At 43.2% G+C, this 20,631-nt stretch overlaps 1 protein-coding gene across 9 annotated transcripts in view; it reads right to left on the reverse strand.

Moving 5' to 3' along the window:
• Positions 1–6,450: 6,450 nt before the first annotated feature.
• Positions 6,451–20,631, reverse strand: part of LOC119393433 (protein couch potato) — a 147,547-nt gene continuing 133,366 nt past the window's right edge. For 3 of the 9 annotated variants that reach the window (XM_037660447.2, XM_037660446.2, XM_037660448.2), the window contains 5 exons: positions 20,435–20,512; positions 19,436–19,671; positions 14,559–14,628; positions 11,612–11,719; positions 6,451–7,733 (listed from right to left, as the gene is read on the reverse strand). In XM_037660447.2, coding sequence (XP_037516375.1) covers positions 7,719–7,733; positions 11,612–11,719; positions 14,559–14,628; positions 19,436–19,671; positions 20,435–20,512 — 507 coding nt within the window. In that variant the 3' untranslated portion in view covers positions 6,451–7,718. The remainder of the gene's footprint in view (positions 7,734–11,611; positions 11,720–14,558; positions 14,629–19,435; positions 19,672–20,434; positions 20,513–20,631) is intronic. The other 6 variants (XM_037660450.2, XM_037660449.2, XR_005183904.2 and 3 more) reach the window with 5 other exon arrangements.

Consider the following 20,631-nt stretch of genomic DNA (forward strand, 5'->3'; position numbering starts at 1 on the left):
TATATCTTGCAAATGGTCCAATCTCAACGCTACACGCTACGCGTCTGGTTTGTACAATGCAGACTTGATGCCACTACATATGGTCCTCGGACATCTCCAGCGTTTATCACTGTTGCCCGACTTGCGCCTTACAGCTCTAAAAGACAACCAGTGTCGCGTGTTGCAGTACGCGAAAAGCTTGAAGCTCCGCGAGCGATTTTTTTTATTCTTCACAACGGCTGATGTAGTTAGCGTCTACGTGCCACCTGGTACATCTTCAGTTTCGTAAATTAAGGTTAGGTAAATTATTTTTAGAGTTAGAAACTTACGGCAGAGGCACTCGTTATGACATTTCACGTTGCGCGTGCAGTTTTGTTTTACTGTACAGAGCGCTTTCCACGCTTGAATCTGCTGTGCATTGGGTGCGTTTACTTTCCGTCTAAAAGTGCCATGCAGTTAGGTGTTGCTGAGACGTCGGAAGTGAGACTCGTATTTGTTCGTATCATTTTAAAATAACTATTTGTCAGCACAAGAATCCAAACTCTAGAAAGAGTGTCCTTGTAACAGGTGCGAAACACGTGGATTTCAACGCCACCGTTTTGATGCTTTTTTTTTTTTTTTTGCCGACACACTTCCCCGTCGAAATGAGGAGACTGCGTTTCTACTACAGCGAAACTCTTTAGAAAAATGCAAATGTTTTTATCTCTCTCAAGGCATCGGTTAGGTGAAGGATAGGACAAAAACGTGTGAACAGACAGACACGACAGCATGCGGAGGCTACGAGACGAATCGTGCAAGAGGCCTACCAATTTGTTTCATGATATGTTTCATTCTTTAAGCGTTCGGACGCTTAACGTTTTCCTGCTCTATACAGCGCTGTGAGTATGTCATTGTCTTCAGGAACGCCAACACCAACTAAGCGTACACATTTGTGAAAGCTACAGGGACTACTACTCTAATGTATTATTTTCATCCTGCAAGCCGAAGTAATATTGGTGTTCTTAGGACACGAGTACGGTTAACAAGCGGAACTCCATTCCTCACAAGACATTTTTTTTTTGCACACTGTACAAAATATTCGCTTTGCATCAATATTTGCATCATTAGACAGTTTCCGCGTCACCATCAGACTAGACACCAAGCACGGCACATCTAGGCACACTAAATTTGAACATGAATATTGGTTGTCTCTAAACACAGAAAAAAAAGGGTACACACATCGCTCCTATATTTTAATCTTGGCTTGAATTGCCGTCCAACATATAATGCATCTCGCACATCAGCGGATTAATCTGGCGTATCATGCTTATATCTGTAACATGTTTATGAGCGAGCACTACTAACACTAGAGATAAGAAAGCTTGACGTCGTCGGTTGATTGTACGACTGCCACGGGCCCTACCATAGAAGCAACAGAACAACGCTTATGCATATGCAGTAGCCTTGGCCACCATTCCTGCAACGTGTCTATCCAGTTGATACAATATAACTTCATCGCATTTGATCACCAATATAATAGCCCCACAATAGTGCAACTTATGGACATCCCTATTCAATAGCTCACGTTGGCAGCGCAGCTGAATAGCAATTGCTTTAAAGGGACGCTAAATTGAAGCGTTAAATCAATTTAAGAAGATAATTTATTCTTACAGGAGTCTATTGTCATTAATTTCACCATCGTAGGTCAAATACTGAAAGAGGAAATGAACAACCGACTTTCGTGTTTGAATTTCGCGGCGAAACTTCAGCACGTAAACGTCAGTATGACCTCGCGAATTTCAGTCATCTTGCGTATTTTGGCCACATTGGTTCGATAAAATTTTCTGAAACTTGCAATGTTAAGGCTTTGTGCCCCTCAAAACACACTGTAAATAACTTTTTAACTACAAACTATTTCGTATAGGCCCTTGCAGACGCCATCAAAATCTGTGAAGTCACGGCGAGCTGGTGCGAGAACTTCCTGGTGGCGTCGCCACCTGTATTTTATTTTTGTGCGTCGTCTCGCGTTAAGTGTCTGGCTTTCGGTATTACCATATGGTAATTTACAGATAGAATTTTCTCTTTAAGTGTCCCTTGAAGTCCACGTACATTTTCCACGTAGCAGTGGAGTAGAAGTAGAACTTGACCTTTCTATCTCTTTCTCCCTACATCATATAGAAAACAAGACGTTGGTAAACGATGGTAAATGTTACTGACAAATATAAAAGACATGTATAAAAATAGGCCAGGAAGTTAGTCATTTGCTTTTATCTGTGGGTACATTCAATTGTGTACTGACACCGCTTATTAGACAATTACTTCCATCTTTAGACGACTTCAACGTACTTTTTCTGTATGTAAAATACGGAAGTAACCAAACACGTTATAGTTACGGAGTACATTGCTGCAAGAAAACGTTAATATGACACAAGCCAACGCTGCGCTATTGGAATTAACAGAATAAGTGAAAGAAAACTTCATGTGCATTTTACAGCTACTCCTAATTATGCTTCATGTCTAAATATAAACTTCCAGGGGACTTATTTTGTTTTGTTTTGTTTTTTTATTACGAAAGTGAACAAACCTAAACTACGATGAAAAATCGTAAGAACAAACATGAAATAACTTGTGTCATCATTAACTAAGATTATGAAACAGCGAAATGATTGTCTCCTGTATTCTGTAACGTACAAAGATTCAGCATTTTCATCAATATTGGCGGTTCCTTGAGGAGGCTAGTCTTGAGATGGGCCTGAACGCAGAAAAAAATTGGCTGCATATAGCAATTTATGATCGATTTTTCAGGGCTATGTAAAAGTTGTAATCGAAGTCATGGTTTTCATATTACCCATGGATAGCGTCGCAACATTTAAAGCGAACCGTGGATTTTTTTTTCTGCATATCGTAAGGTGAGAAAATTCGGGGCCTGGAAGAGCAAATGTTTCGAAAGATGATGAAATCGTGTTTGGGTTAGGGTTAAAACGCTATGTGTTGTTAGTTTATTCATAGCCAATGTAGTTCATCACTATACAAGTGTTTTCCAGAGGCTCGATTCAACTTTCACAAGAAGAGTGATCATTATATCCATTGGGCACCTCGTGTTCTCCACAGAATACTTGCTTCGCCCGCTGTTTGTTCTTGCAAAACTGAAACGTTGAAATGTAATAATGGCGCACGTACTGAAGAAAGCGAAACCATCCTCTAACTTTAGGCAGTATATGGTAACTAGGGGGTCGATAAGTTTGCTGCTTTTTCTACGAGAAGATTACGTTAGCATTTTAATAATGTGGTCCCATCAAACCTGCTGTGCACTGCTTCGCGTACTTGCATAATGATATGTTCACATCGACCGAAAAAAATTCGCTGCGGACACATACCTCTACGCACCAACGGCTATAAAAAAATCTGAGCTTCTTGCTCTCGCGTTTTTTAGATGCGCTGGGGTTGTTCCAAAGTATGCCTCGATTTTACGTTGACGAGTCACTGACGTCACTTTCTACCGGCTTCGGGTCGCGAAAGTTGAAACTGCATAATTTTCTGCAGTCGCGTAACTTCGGTGTCAGTTCTTGGCCAGTGTCTCCATCGGTTCGCCTTTTCTTAACAGAATAATTCCAGAATGACAGAACAAATCCACGAAACAACTTCCTTCTTATAGTCATGGAAACGCCAGTGCCTAAGAGGAAAACACCTTTAACGAGCTTCACAAAAAAATTCCACTCAGGCTGCCTTGTTTTTCAAATTATGGCTACTGGGTAATCGACGCCATCAATTAAGCCACTCATAAAGTAGGCGAATATTACCCTATCATATCTTTCCTTTATTGCCGTGCCAATTATATCTGAAAGAACAGTACTTTCGGATATTTATCAGTGCCATTATTACATTATTTTTATCGCTAAAATGTTACGCAAACATCCATTCATCAGCCTGACCTTTACGCAACAGACAATGAGCAAATGGTAAACGGTAATTTCATGGATCACGTGAGCGCAAATGCTTTCTTGGTACCGAAAATTATAAGTAAAAGAAATTCACTCGAATACAGCTGTCATTACAGTATTAAATATATCTAGTTTGTGCTAAAACGTATTTTATTTCATGTTTTTTTTTTAATAACAGGTTACATAAATGTAGTTTTCTGTTACGGATGTACCGGAGCATACACTCAAAAGGTCTGCGTTCCAAACAAAGATTTCTTCACTCTAGTTGTCATATCATGGAGCTTGTGTCCTAGGTCACTAGATAATGATATCGTACGGCGAACTGTCAGCATCAGCTGACATTTTAGTGTTTTTTTTTTTTTAAGGCTGTAGTTCGAAACAGTGGCTGTAGTTCGAATCTGTACATGTATGTGACAACTAACCGTAGCCGTTACCAAGAATAAGATAAACTGCATATTGTGTAGGGAAACTTCACGCCAGTTTCTTGTTTGTTTATTCCTTTTATATAATCATTACATAACACGTTGAGCTATCCTGTACACAGGCCATGCTGAACTTCGATATCGAACCCGGCAGCGTTTAAATTTTTCGAACAGTAAGTAGGCGCCATTATAAAACTGCTTATACCATATCAATAAAAAACTGAAGAGTAGGTAGCGCTCAGTATTTGTATTGAGGACGCAGTGGCGGTCAGCGTTCTGCGTCAGATAGGACCCTCAAACAAAATTTGCTACAACTGGAGCATTAAACTATTACAGGGCAGGCTTGCTGCATAACCCCTAAGGAAACGAGACGATCTGCCACGTTGTACTTCTAAGCCCCTACGGTACGTATGAAAGCCACACCTCATGCCTGCGAGAGTACCCACCGAACTGACCTTATGGGTGAGTGCTACATAGTCCTCGCCGCTTGAGCTGTGTACCAGGAAACGTTTTAGAACAAAAATGAAGAACAGGGTGCCTACATGAATGGACAAAAGCAGGCAAGTGATGGTACCAGCGGCGCAAGCAGCAAGTTATTCAAGACAACCATTTAATAGGACGATGGCGGTGCTATTCCCAGAGTGTACTCGCGGGGACATGAAGACGGTTTCTCCGCGATGCATAGATGCCTTGTTAAAGAGACGTGACTACATGATTTCCAAATAAAGGCGCAAGGAGGCATGTCGATAAGAGAAAGCCTGCCGAAAGATAAAGAAATTATTTCGTAGCCCGTGCCCGCACAGATATGCTTAAGCAGCAGCTGCTTTTTCTAATGGGCTGCGCGAACACTACAGCACTTAAGCTTCGAGAATCGAAGCCATTCATAAACTACGCCTGACCACGACAAAAAATAGTGCCATGAGCTTTCCTCCAGGAGCGTTTTTATAACCATCATTGTGTAAAAGCTACATACTCAAATAATGTATCTTTTTGCCGTACTGCTCCTACGTCAACTGCTCCAAAAATCTTTCAGCGAAAATTTCCTTTTAGTGTACGATTAATCAGCGTCTTTATACACCAGTCACAACTCCTCCCGCGTAAACGCACGTTCATTTATTACGAATACTCAAATGACAAAAAAAAGGATACTTCTTGTATTCTACCTCAGTCGTATCTGATCTTGTGTCCTACATGAAAAAAAAAATGGAAAGAGATGAGTTTTTTTTTTCATAAAGTATGCCCCCGGAACCTGTCTCTCCTCTGTTCAAGCTTTCATATGATATAGGAAGTAAGGATGGTAATTTTTGTGAAGCACTTGCCTAAGAACGAAACACCGATGGTCCCTTGGTCTTCTTGAGGCACAAGCTTTGTTCTCTCAACCCACTCCTCCAGCAGTGGTGTTACTTTTCTGTGTTTCTACAACCTACGACACTAAACATAGGTGCCAAGTGCAGTTCTCAGTTACTTCGAACTATAGTATCAGGACGTGAATTTTCGCAGTGACTTGGGAATGCCGATAAAAGTGAACTCTTGTGATCCCTGACTGGGTGCAGGTGAAGGTGCCGCGCATCAGTTGTGCTTTTGTACGACCAAATTTGAGAAGGCTCGTATACCACGCGTTCAGCTAGCGTTAACAATGTGCTAACATGGCCGTTAATAATGTTCTCTTTGAGCGCTGAACGCATGGCGATAAGGCATCGTTCTTAGGTCATTTCTTTTGTGAGAAAGTGCCAGTTCAAAATGTGCGCGTCGTATATAGATCACCTTGAGCAAGATTTGACGTAAATGCAATCGCCAGGTCAGCCTGACGTCGTAGCAAATTATCTTTGTGGCTCAATTTTCTACGGTCATGATGACTTGTCACTCTTCACGCCTGTATTGTTGGTATAGTATGATATCGTAAGGTGTCTAGGTGTATTCACTGGCTTATTATTTCTTGCACTTTTGATTTGAGTGCACCTCACAACTTGGCCTCAGATACATCACGATCTTCTTCCAGAGCCCAAGTGATGACGAATGGTAGCACATTCACTCACACGTCCCACATTTCTCCCGACTTCAAAACAAACAAACAAAATATTCGTTTTGAAGGTCACGGTGTCGAATTTCAAAACAAGGAAGACTCAAAATCAAGGTTTTGTAATTAAATAGCTTTAGTAACAAAAAATACAATACAGAATAATCATGCAAAAAATGGTCCAAACAAGCGGTAACATATTCAGTGGTTATGAATGAAAAAAAAAGTAGCGCTTGTAAATTACATAACAAAACAAAACATATCGGCACGACCCAAAAATAATGAAAAGCAAATGATTATTGATAGAGAAAGGGCGTTAGTAATGAGTTCAAAAAAATACACAAGGCCAGTTGGATTCAGAGGTCACTGGGAATGTTTCTGCCTCACAAAAATACATCTTTGAAGCAAAGTATGGTATTGAAATCTATAATGTTAAGTTTTCCCTGTCCACAGTACTATCTTTAAACAGAGTCAGCATCCTCTTTCGGGTGCTCGCACAATAAAACTTCACACTATTATTTAAATAAATTAAGCTGTAAATTTAGGATATATCTTAATGACACACACGATAAAAATCGCCTTTCTATAAATATAGTGATTACAGTTTTTCTTTGTACACTGTGACTAGTACAACATTGTGAACCCAATTTCCTTGTTTTCTGTTTATTTCGGTTCAGACAGCTGTCTCTTTGGTGTCAACATGTACTCGCGATAGCTGTGTTAGCTGGCTGTACTTTGGGGTATACTGCAGAGTTCACAAATATCCGTTCTCCGCAGTTTTTTTTTTTTCCGCGAAGGGCGATCCAACTCATGGCACAACCGCCGCGAAGGTAAGCACAAAAACGTCTGGATGCGCTGTATCAGAAAGGACAGCTTCCAGACTTTTTTAAGACATAAGAACGCGATAAAGAAACACTAAGCGCGCACACGTACATCCTGAACAACGACATTTTTAAAGCGTATAGCGGGCATTCTGATGCCAGCCAACCCAGCGGTCCGCGCAAAAGACTTATCTAATCTATAATAGACTCATCTATCACGCCGATACAGTATCGTCATCTCACACGGATAGAAGCAACGCTGTGCCGATACGCCGAAGCACAATAAGGGTAGCAACATAACCAGACAGTCGCGTTATACAAAGAAAATCAGAAAAAAAACAATGTCATTCACTAAACACCCATCGCTTGCCTAAATAACTTTTTTTTTTCATCACAAACTAGTTGGCGTCTCCCGCGGAAAACGCAATTAATGCAGTGTACTGAAAATATCGTCCGAGCCTTTGGTTGCTTGCATTGCAGCAGGCTGTGTACACCTCTCGAGCACACACCGAGATTCACCTAAGGAAACTTGAAGCGTTTTCTCGACTGTTCCAGTTCATCATTCACGGGATACCTGCGGCGAGAGCAAACAAGAAGCATGGAAACTGTAACGGCAATACCATCGAAACTTATGGCTATAACATATGAATGATCATGAACAATGGTGTGCACTCTTTGTAACATATCCCACCCAATGTGAACGTATGAGCTGATATGTTTGAACAATTATTTGCTTATTTAGACCACTTGTGCCCGGCTTAGACGAAAAATACTTAGTAAACATCCGGATTCCTCCTTACGGCGTGGAAATGAGACCTGTTTGGCGCAAGTACTTATTTAGTTTTAGGAATAGTTAAACTTAGTAAACTTAATCCAATATATGTTTATACAATCGAGCATTATTTGTAAACAGAAACCACAGCATATCAGTGGCCAAGAATGAATTCACTAAGATTGAAGGCTGAAGGCACCTCATGGGGCAAAGACTGCAAATTTTTCGGTCAGCTTTGCAATTTTCCGCATAGTATGAGCGTTTCCGCTCCATATCAACCGCCAATACATCTATGACAATATGACAATGAAGCATAATTGTGAAAGCTTCCGCAAAACCTATACAATAGTTCCTTTTAGCTTCCACTTTTACTTACTGTTAGGTTATTGAATGTTTTGTGAAGCTTCTTTGCGTCATTTGTACCTCCGATATTTGTATTTCCACAGGCTACTTTTTTTCTGGTTTGTACCACCTTCTCGAAAGCCTCCTGTGTGCTTGATGCATAATCACGTGAAAACGAACAGCGAGGAAAACGGAAAATAACGCCAAAATGAGCGTACTGAATTCTTGAGGTATCATCCCACATTCGCAGAGTACATGCTCAATGACGTAGCAACATCTCTGCAGAAACTTCAGCAAGGCATGTAGTACCATCGCCTTGCTAACGCAGTTTCATCACCATGAGCGTGAAGCGGCGATCGGCGAGCAAGCATAAGTCAACGACACACACCGTGCGCTAGAGAAACCTGACTTCGCTATTTGCCGTTTTAGTATTTTCTCCTGCAGGTCTCTAGCAGCCTATGGAGTAATAACATTGATCTCAAAGAACTACCTCTTCTGTATTGCAATCACTTGTGTATTAACCATTTTTCAGGGCGCTATAAATTATACACCAGACGAGAAATCTCTTTTACGCGGATAATCGTTTTTGTTCGTTATTGCTTTCCCTGGATATAGTGGTACGACTACAATATTCTGTCGGCACAATTTCTTAGGTCTTCTGTAGTGTTTTTCCTTGCTACCGCCGTGTGGTTAAGCAGAATACGACTGTACGTGAGACACTGAATTCAAAGGCAGGTCAAGAAAAGCAAAATGATATTTACTTCCAGGTGAGATTGTATTAAGGCATCGATATTGCCAAACAGATGTGGCGACACGACTGGCGCCCTAAAGGACACTGTTGCTAAAGACAAACGTTTTTTTTTTTCAAGTTGGTGCATCAGACGAACATCAGTGATTACAGATGCAATCAATATCTTAAATTACAAAGTTTTGCACGTGGTCTCGCACATACTCTTGCTATCAGGAAGTAATGTTCTCTGCATTACAAAACATAGCGAGCATTCACCGAAAAAGTATATTGTACAATATATCTTGCTGTGTCACAAAGCACGTTATCGTTTTTCTAGCAAGTCAACTAGAAAAATTATTCTGGTTCACTGAAAGAGCACGACACCTGAAAAGCAACTTATGTTCTCCGAAAGAAATTAGGGACCCTGATATCTCAACTGAAGCACATGCTTATCTTGAAAGCTTGTGGAATTCGAGCTGAGTGTTCCGACGGGAGAGTGCGCGAGACACCCGTGTGTGTGGCGCGGCCCACTTTTGAGCAGTTCCAACTAAAATATGAAGGAGCCAACTAGACCAACAACACATTTTGAGCAGTTTTAAATCATAATTCATCGTTGTTATCATCAGCCTAGTTATGTCCATTGCATGACGAATGGACTTTCCCAGCCATATCTAGTTGCTCCCGTTTCTCACCAGCTAGCTTTATCTCATACCAACGAATTGTCTCAATTCATTACGCCACCTAATTATCTACCATCCTCGACTGTGATTCCTTGCCTTGACATACCCTTCCCTAAACGCATACGACAGTCATTACCAAATCATGACCGGAAGCTCACCGCCGTATTTGAGGAGTAAAGTGAGCTATCACTGCGTTCTCCCAGTATTAGCATGTGGGACAGAAACGTGCAAATCAACACAGAAACTTGAGAATCAGTTCAGGACTGTGCAACGAGAGAAGGAGTGAAAAACGCCAGGCGTAAGGGTGAAGAGGCTGCAAGAAAGCGGTGTGGAACGAAGGCAACACAAGGACAGGAGCAACAAAAGCAGTCGCCATCAAATAGTAGGTCTGTCCGTGCTGTTGTGTCCGTGTAATGTGTCCGTGTTGTTCTGTTCTTGTTGTGTCCGTGCACCGTGAACCTACTAACATGCACAGCGCTTTGTCGTTCTAAACTTCTCTCTATGTTGGTCTCGCTGAACCAACCCTTGTTCACTCTACGTGCCCTGTAGAATTGTGAAGCCTACACTGAAACCAAGTATTACCCTAATCACAAAGGCAGGCTATCGCGGTACGTTCGCAGGGCCAGCCGGAACATATTGTGCTAAAGTAGTAAATGGATAGTTTGTACTTCATGCTGAGGAACTATATTCGAGTGATTCTAATAGGAATTTAACCGAGTTTTTGCGAAGATCAGCTTATGTCTGGCGTAAGTCCTAGAAGTAGAAACTCTCAACGCATCAACCTGTGTTTACCCTTGAAAAAAAATTAAGCAAGAATCAGTAGCAAACATCACTGCAATGTCTAGCGAGTCATGAGACTTCTTCTTTCCACTTCTTTCTTCTTTTTTTCAGGTCGTGTAGACATACCACTTTACGAAACTGTTGCACCAAGACCGACGTTTATATGCAGACTCGTTAATCGTCACTTACGGGATGATTAACCTCCGGAAATCATAACAAAACACGTCTGTACTCGTACGTCGCAATCCAAAACAAAGAGCAACGTTCAATGTGATTGCTGCAAAAGATTTAACACATAATACTGATGTGCTACGCTTGCTTGCGTAGTTCAGAGACAGCCGAGGCTGCAATGACCAAAGCTCGTCTGCGCTTATAAAATGTCCGCCGTTATAATTTCGTCCCCTTTGTTGCGCAACCGACGCTGTTTCTGCCATGATGAGCATTGCTGCACACCATCTTTTATTTGTGATGTTGTGAAATCCTTTTACAAGCAGCCGCAAATCACTTAGGTAGGTGCACAATATAGACAAGCGTTCAGAGCATGCCGACTGAGAAGCAAAGTGCAGCATATCCGTGCAGATATAGAGGTAGTCAAGCTGAAGCCAAGCTTACAAAGCCGAGAAGCAACACCTGGAGTCCTTCTATCCACTTAAATTTTGCCACCTTTAAATGACATCCCTGTACGTGAGCACATGCTTTATATTTGTTGAATATCCCGCGCCGAACGCCTAATTGAGTGTTGTTATGTTGTGTAGGCTGTACTTTATCGTACTGTAATACATTTCGTTGGTGCCGTCACGTGCAATAATATATAGCGGCTTGTCAAATGTGTCACATGCTTTCTTTTTATCTGCCCCGCTCAACCTTTGTTTTGTCTGGCATCTCATGCGAGGGACCCGCTTAACATCGGGAACGAGGGAACGTTTGGGAGAGGAGCTTTGTGAGATGGGCAGGCAGTCATGGATAAGTGAAGAGACGTCGACCATAGCACAGATGCTCACAGGCACACTTCCTGCGTACGAAGGTGTTTTTGGGGTTACATTTGAGGCCTTTCCAACAGATAAAGCTTCTCGGGAACATCTTTACTATGGTCTGCGTCCGGTCTTCCATCACCTTGACGTGTTCCTTCGTAGATATTGTATTCTCACCTCTCCCATCTTGTTTTTGGCGAATTCAATGCGGACTCCACCTCGATCTGAGGAGAACAGTACACAGCCCTGCAAGGCATTCATAGCATGTGTTGCAAGGCGGACGTCCTGCAAATAAGCAAAGAGAGATCCTCACGTTAAGCCGCAACTCAGGTTTCAAGCTAGCTCGTATGCAGGCACACTGGTTATTTAAACCGATAATTAGAGCAACGCTGTCAAGTTGACCAATGAGACCTTGAGTTAAATTTTACAGTAATTGTACGAGACGAAAGGCTTTTTGTGTTCTTTGTGTACTGCGCCACCAGTGTAAGTTATGATTCCAGTAATACATTATGATCATCCCGACTTTTCGTTTGACATCTGCTAACTCTTTGCTATCTCTATATAACACTTCTGTTCGCATGTTTTATCAACTGCGTGCGCCACGTTTATGATAAGTCTCCTGGTTGCGGATAGTTAATAGAATGTTTGTATGCTGAGTGACTGCGTGATGCTTTTATTAGCAGTTTTATTGTTTAATCAAGACAGCGTTGCTCACCAAGGTATCTGTATGTGTTTTGGGAGAGCGAATTTCTTATTTCGTCTGATAATGTTCCATCAAATATATATATATCTTGGTTGTCATCTATAGAATTGTTTTTATATTTATTTTTATTATGTGGCTCCAATGCAACCATTTGAATTTAAGATATATTGTAGCATTACAACGTGGACTTGTACTGTTTGCTCAAACTATGATGGTAAAACCACCTCAGGGGTCATACTAGTTCAAGGCACTCGATTTGAGCCTGTTCTTCTTTTAAAATTTCATTTCTAGGCGTACGCATACATTTGTCAGCAAAGAAAAATAAGGTGCACCAAAAAATATTCCTACTACCGAAGCACCTGTGATTGTTTTCGTACCTTACGAAAAAGCAGCGTATAAAACAATAGGTGTGCGAAAGCAAATATCATGCATGAAAATAACGAAAACTGCGCAAGGTAAGCATACGCGACAGTAAAACTAAAAATGTGGCAGCAGGATTCCATTTTCAGCTATGTCTCTTCTAACAAATCTGGTGAATGCAAAATAATTGTGAAGCTTCTGTATACAGATCATGCCGACGCTAGCTGTAGAGAAATTGCATGACTCGAGCAGAAAGAATCATATCGGGAAAATTGGTCGATTTAGTCATAGCCGAGCATCCGTCATGTCGAAAAAGACGCCTAGATAACGCTGTGGTTAATATACGTTGCAGTTTGCTGGTGTTTTTTAGCTTTTATATTGTATAATGCATGTACCACGTATTTATAACAACCTGATGTTACTGTGAGAACATTGTCTGACACGTAATTTTGAAGGATCTCCGTTGTATGCTCGACACACTCGAAAGCTAGAGAGCAGCCGGCGCCTTATTTGTGTGCCAACCTCTTCTTATATCATTTCAATAAAATACGCCGTTTCACGTCACTGCAGCTATGTTTGTAGTCAAAACAGTAATTTCATTTTGAGAGGGAGAAATATACGGCACAAAATAGCGAAAACCCAGCCTATTTGTCTACCGCCGCAATTTAACACACTTTATGTCAGAGTTTCTATTCTATCCTCGTTAAGCTGTGAACTAATCTACATACGAAGTTCCTGTGCCCCTTCTCGTGGCGGCCTCTTCAATGCTCATGGCGTCGAAACATCATAAATCGGTGCTGTAAAGCAAGCTGGACTAGTCTAAAAGCTTGACATTCCGCTCTCAAAAGTAATTTTTCACCCATGTGAACTAAAATGATTCTGTGCGTGTGGTGGAAAGCGTAAGAATATCCATGCACTCCACTAAAGAATCCAAATAAATTATCATCCTGCGCTTGCTCAGCTCGTGACTACAAAGCATGCAATATCTGGCTCTAACAAAGTTGTTGACCCCTTTCTGGCTATTACGCAAATTGTAAGCTCAAGGCTAGCTAGGGCATAGTCTCTTCGCGATACTAATGGTGAAAGCATTAGGCACAGTCTGTATCAGTCACTTCACTAATCCGATCAATACTGCACCTCCACATTTGTCAATTGCTCATCTCGAGAAAACATGAGGACTGCTTTGTTTTCTTCGTGTAAGTTTTCCTTCAGTAATATTGGCAGACCAGGCATGTTCAGCTCTACTTCTGACGCTGTCTAAAATCAGGTGGAGGTCTACGAAAATTTGATAAATGCCAGTTAGTAGGCGCTAGCTCCATTGTGGTCACCTGAGACTTCCTTCTTAACGCCGTTTCTCTGAGACTTCATACTTACCTTTGCATAAAGAAACAGTCTATACCAGACGCTGCCAGGAACACAATGTGTTCCATATAAAGAAGAGCCATGTGGTTTTCTAGGCATCGTGCAAACATATCTTCTTCAAGTTATATTTCGCTTTGGAATGCGTTGCTGTGGCGGCGTTTCAATTTACACGTGTGCACAAAATTGAGATCATTGATGCTTTAACATACTTAAAACCGCTAATGTGTTTTGACGGTTATGTGTGGTAAACAAAATCGCGGGTGTACTTGTCAGCAAAACCTAAAAGCATGCTAAATAACAGCGCAAGATGGGCTCCTTACGCAGCCATATCAGTCAGAGTCAAGTCTGGCCGTTTTCCTGATGCTGCCCAAAAGACCGAGACTTCGTCCAAATTTATGGAACCTAGATCCCGTGTTTGGCTGTTTGCATAGCGGCAGCAAGTGCAAGCAGGGAAGCAGGCAAAAAATGCAGGTTACATGCAGCACACAACAAAGAAGGCGTTCGTTGCAAGGGGAAAAGGCTGCTACAAAAAGAAGCGAGCGCACGTACGACAAATGATGCGGCAAACACGGAACCGAGGTTCTCATTTCAACGTTATTTTCCCCTGAATGTATTTATCGGCGAGGCTCTTGAACCTCGATTTCTGCGATTATGTGTACGACTCGTATTCTCCAAGATGTGTACAGATGCAGTACTTACTTGATATTCGACAAAAGCTACGGGAGCGCCACCTTTATTGTGCATACGCAAGCGGCAAAAACCCGGGAAACTGAAATTAGAAAATAATGGTCCCCGTGAGTGCAGTCGCCCTTACGAAATCTGTTTTTTAACATAACCCTCGACCCACTAGCAGCAAAACATCTACCACGGAAGCTTGGCCCCGGTAACGACCGTAAAGCACTCTTTATAGTGCCAGTCACAGTACTAACGAACAAATTGATTGGTCTTCCTCGCGCGAAGGAATGAATAATTTTGTATCGGATCAGTAAACAACTGACGTGCCTTAAAGGGCCCCTCACCAGGCCCTACTGCGAATTTTTAATGTGTACTGAAAGTTCTGAGGCGCTGTAGAGGGAACGCGTTAATAAAACAATTTTTAAGGCGGCCCTGTTTTTTATCACATGAAGAAATTGAACTTTTCCTTAACCCTGCCTGCAGTAGGTGAGCTTCTCTCCCCAACGCAGAATCTCATTTCATGTTTGAAAAAAGCGCCAAAAAACCACAATACGCAGGCACGAAGGAGACAGGACGACGCGCCTGTGCGTCGTGGTTCTTTCGCGATTTATTCAAACATGAATTTGCACCAACTCACCCAACTGTCCCTGCTAATCTCTTCATTCGCTCGAGCTTCCAGCGGCAAGCAGCGTCCTTTCCTTACCTTCTCCCGTACTGAAGCCGAAGGGTCACGTCGCCTCCACGTGACACTCAGGTGACGAGCCCCGTATTCTCCTTCTTTTCCTTGCTATTTAACTACGTGTCGGCATAACGCGCTCCCTACGCGAAGCTTAGCATGACGTCATAGGCGTGCGCAGGGTTCCCCATTAGGGGGGGCGAAGGTTCATCGCAGCGCCCCCCCTACCCTACTAAGTCAATGTATGGGGCAGATTTTGCGCCCCCCCCCCCTTTTAGGTGACTAGAAGGGTCAATGTACAAGGCAGATTTTGCGCCCCCCTCTTGGATGATTAGGGGGGGCGGCCGCCCCCCTGCCCCCCCTGTGCGCACGCCTATGCATGACGTCACACGCCACGGTCACTCAGTGACGTTTCAAGCAATGCGTCTTACGTAAGGCGTTTGTGCGTGTGACCTTGACTCTTGCTGGAAGTGCGGACCGCTCGAAAGGAGAGCGACCGGCCGCCAGTTTAAAATTTCGACCGTTTCCGTGTCGCGTAGCCGCTCCATACTTTGTAGACACGATCGTCACTACGTGATCTTCGTGCCGAACTTGGTTGTTTGCTATGCCCAAAACAGGTGAGGGGCCCCTTAAAGCAGAAGCGTGATCCCGCAGCACTGTGCCTTCTTAAGCATAATGCTGTGCGCAATCACAGTGACATGTAAGGCAAGCTTTTATATCTCAATGTGTGAACACTCGTTAATTTTGTGATAAATTTCGGTGTTGTCATTTCTCTTAAGAAGTGTCTGCTGCGTTGTTCCCAACCGTCCCAAAGTAGTGTCCGTGACACCGTATATGCTATGGCCACGTTACTTGAGTATGCCGGTAAAGGCTTCTAAGCCAATGCAATTTGTTCGCCATGAGTAGCCTTCTGCCACACTATCCACACACTGTCTAAAGTAGCAGCTGTAAGCAAGCGTCCAAGAGAAGGATATCTCATGCGTACTAGCACAATGTATACAGGCATGCACACAGGGTACATAACGTGTGAGTCACAACAAGCGCCAAGAATAGTCTAGTTCACGATCTCGACGTGCAGTCCGACGAGTGCTTCACTACAGTTAGTCAAGAGCGGAGAGAAGAACGTCAGAAAGGGCGTGTAAAGAGCAAAAGTGACGTTACAGGTGTCTTGTCGCAGCACAATGCACAACACGGCATGGAAAGCGTCGTAGCTGGCAAAAGGTGTTATTCGAACATTGCGAAACCGAACGTCGTTGGCAGAAGATGACGTGCCATTTCAGAAATCGTCGTAGTACATGCCATAATACAGCAAACTGCGCAGCCTTTGGTGGTCTTGTCAGCGCCTTTCTCGCCAAACTGCTCATGCCCGCTACAACGCTTTCGATGTATGTACAACACCGACACGAGAACACCGAGGAGCGAAACTGACACAAAGAAACTGTAACGAATAAAATATGACGCCCTCAATCTCGCCTTCCAAAAACTTAAAAATATCATCCACGAAATGTGACCAAAGGGAAAAGAGACAACTGGGGTGCATGATCAATCAGTGTAACGTGCGAAAACATCACATTTATATGCTTTTCGAGAACATACTGTCTTCGGGAAACGCGACTGATGGTGTACATAAGCTGTCGGTGCATCTCACAGGCACGGTAACGACTTCAGTTGTTCTATTTCGCTAATGGAAAGAAGTGGTTGTCAAAACACCTGTCTGAATTATGGAAGGGCGCTCCTTTAGATACAGAGCTTCTGTAGAAACGATGTTCTGACAAACTCAGCCAATGGCATTATGCTGTGCAGTAATTGCGGAGGCTCACTAAACCTTCGTCCAGTGACACAGACAATTTTTCAATGCTTTCGAGGCAAGCGCAAGGCTGGCTTATACCAAATTACATTTACAAGCGTATTTCGTCGCTGTTATCATCACCGACAGCCTACTTAATTAAATTCAAAGCAGGTCTAAATTGCCTCCCAAGATATCTTCAATTTATTGTTCCTGTTCAGATATGCCTGCAGATTTCTGTAGTATCGGATTCTCACCGAATCCTCCACCACCCGCGACTATATTTACTGCTAACATACCGATGCTTGCCATTTTGAACAAAGTAACTCTCTCAAGTCGTATACTGTACAAAAGTTCTACCTCTAATCTATGCTCACAACTTCGCAGGCGTGATAATGAGTCTTCGGAAGTACAATGTACTTAGTACATAATCTCACATGTACTTTTACGTTGGTGCTGAGTATGTAGCAAGCTCTCTCACAACAGTAAAGACATCGAAAGAAAAGTTCTTGCAATTGTCTGTTATTTTCAAGTGTCACCATGATGACATAAGCAAGAAGTCTTCTCTTTGACTTCCTCTTTTGGTGGTTTCAGAAATTCCTGCTTTCTACTGTATTAACCCCACTGAAAGGCTAAAAGGGTATGTAACAACGATCACAAATGAAACGCCTAATAACTTGTGTTGTCATATATAAGGATCCGATATCCTTATTCCTATCCGGGCCTTCACTGTACAGAACTTACGGAAAACTCCCTATGTAATTTTTTTAACCTTCCAGTACAGCTCTGGATAGACGTGCTCGCAGCCGATTTTCGATACTATTACTTGCAATGCTTACAAGTGTAGGGCACCACACCCTCATGTAGCATGCCACACCTAAGAGTGTGGCATGAAACATATGAAATCCTTGTGAGCACCATGTGAGCCAAATATATCTCGGCAATCTTTCACTAAAGCGGCTTCTCCAAACACAATGAGGGAAATAAACGTTCATTTGTACAGCGTGCTTGCTGTCACTCGTTCTGTTGCAATTTTTTGGTGCTCGGTGTAGTCACAAGAGCTCTCCATACTTCCCAAACCCAAGCATGACGACGACCACTGCTCTAGCACTCTCAAGAGCAGCCTTCTTTACCACTGCTCCACGCCGCAACACTCTCAAGAGAACTCTCAAGAGCAGTGTCATCGATGTGAAAAAACGTTGCTCTGAGTCGCTGCCAATGTGATCAGCCACGATTTAACAGACTTGTAGTAGTAGCTGTGGTAGCCATGGTAGCTGCACAGGCAATAACAAACCTATTCACTGTCGTGCATAAAAGCGCCCGCTCCCGGGGATAAATGTCATGGACCAGTTGGATCTATTTATCATATACAAACAAGATACTCATCGCGTTCTCATTATACAAGTGAAGCGTAATTCAAAGCCAATCTGTGCGCCCTTTGTTATCGTACTTGCGTGTGGCTAAGTGCAGGAGTATTCGCGTCTGCAAGACCTGTTATACCACATGTTTAGGCGGACGAGCTCCCATTTTATATATTTACACACATTTACTGCGCTCATTTCGCGCATGAACAAGATTTCTGATTTGCCTACGTAACAGTGCTTACGTAACAATGTTTTTTCTTCTTTTCTTTTCTTTTTTTTTCATTGAAGGAAGCTTCAGAACGCATATTCAGCATCTTCGTTATAATTGTTACAGTTAGCCGGACAATCGCTATGAGAGCAGAACAAGGTAGCACGGCTATTTTTGAAGCGGTTTAAACTTTTGGTTTAATTCAGCTTGGAATAAGCAGTTATTGCGCTCCCGGCTGCAATAGAAGTATTTGCGACGTCCACAATGCTGCTTTGGCACGCCGTTAGTCGAGAAATAAAGTTTTTGTATTGAACGGGAGCAATCCTTTCATAATCACTGGAAATCATGGGCTGACATTGTAACAAGCCTTTGGGCACTGTCCTCGCAGTCTAAAGGCTCTATTTGTATTTCTGTTCCGGCAATTCGCGTAGGCTGCAAGACATTGTACTCGCGAACCACGACAAGGACAGGATAGGAAGGGACACACTGGCGTTGTGTGTGTCTTCCTATTTTGTCCGTGTGTTCGTTTGCCAGTACAATGTTTCACAGTATTCACCAAAACCAATTAGCCCAGATGTCAACGTTTAGCAATACACGTAGATTAAGACCATTCGAACTTACTGTTGAATCAGTGCCGAACGTATAGCAGCGTTGATCAAGCGAAACGACTGGTACAGTACGTTATGTACGGGCATTGTTCGCCTGACTGTTCCTATCAGAAATGAAAATGACGGAGCTTGAGAGTTTCGTCACTCGCTCATGGCAGGATTTAAGGGAACGTAAACGCCAATTAGCATGCATGTTGTAGGCCTTTCGAGCCTATATGCCGAACGTGCGAAGAATGGCCATGGGGTGCGTCATACGCACCTTCCGAAGAGGTCCTTGAGCTCCTGTTCGGAGACGAACTGTCCCAAGTTTGCCACAAACAGCGTGGAGCAGGGTGGCGTTCCCGCTGCTGCAGCAGCCGAAGACGAGGTGGAGCCGACAGGTGACGCGAGCGCCGGGCTGGCGACCAAGTGCGGGGGCGGCATGGTTGCGTGAATCGCAGCCGCGCTACCAGCCAGCGCCGCGTGTGACAGGGGGTGCGGCACCGTCAACGGAGGCTGCATAGGAGTTCACGGCAAAATGCTGTGTCAATTCACTGTCTCGAAGCTGCAGCGCTTGCCGCACAGCCAGAGATCCAAGAAAGAATAATGCCATACCGGGGGCTTCGAGCTGACCAACGCTGTCCTGAAACAACATTAAAATGGCGAGCTAGGCAAGTGAGCCTGACATCAAGGTCGCGGAATTGAATCCCGGCCGCAGCGGCCGCATTTAGATGAGGCACAATGCTAGAAGTCCGTGTGCTTAGACGTAGGTGCAGGTTAAGGAACCCCAGACGGTCGACATTTCCGGAGACCTCCACTACGGCGCTTCTCATGATCGTATCGTGGTTTTGGGGCGTAAAACTCCAACAATTACTATTATGATGCGAGTCAGCGTTCATTTTACGTGAAGTGCGGGCAAAGACTAACAAAGTGCTCATTATGTTTTCTTATGCTGTCTTCATTTACTCGCGCTTTACGTAAAATGATCAAATAGCACGTTACCGAAGACACCGTAATAGCTTCACTACATTACAGTGCGCGCTCACTCACTGATTTTGCCTCGTTACAACTTGATCACAAACGGTAGACTGTTTCCGGACAGTGTTGGTCAACTTCTTACCACATTTAATAGCGTTGGTTACCAGGAGGTAGACATGAACCTTAAATACACGTTTCAGTCACGTGACAAGATGCTAGTTTAATTTGAGAATAAACGTCTCGAAACTGCACAGTGGCTTGTGAGGGGCGCCGCAGTGGATAGCACCGGATTAATATTTACCCCCTGGAGGTGTTCAGGGTGCGCCGCAGTATGCCATATCCAGTGAGCCACTGTGGCAGGTGTGACTAAGTGGTTGTCCTGCGTAATGTAATGCACCAATCCGTCACGTTACATTGACTTCCTGGTGACCCAGCACACGGTTATCTGTTCTTAAGGGATAGTTGTTACGCCCGAGATTTTTGTTTTTTTCAGCTCAA

Source organism: Rhipicephalus sanguineus, chromosome 5 (assembly GCF_013339695.2).
Source record: "Rhipicephalus sanguineus isolate Rsan-2018 chromosome 5, BIME_Rsan_1.4, whole genome shotgun sequence".
Lineage (NCBI taxonomy): Eukaryota > Metazoa > Arthropoda > Arachnida > Ixodida > Ixodidae > Rhipicephalus > Rhipicephalus sanguineus.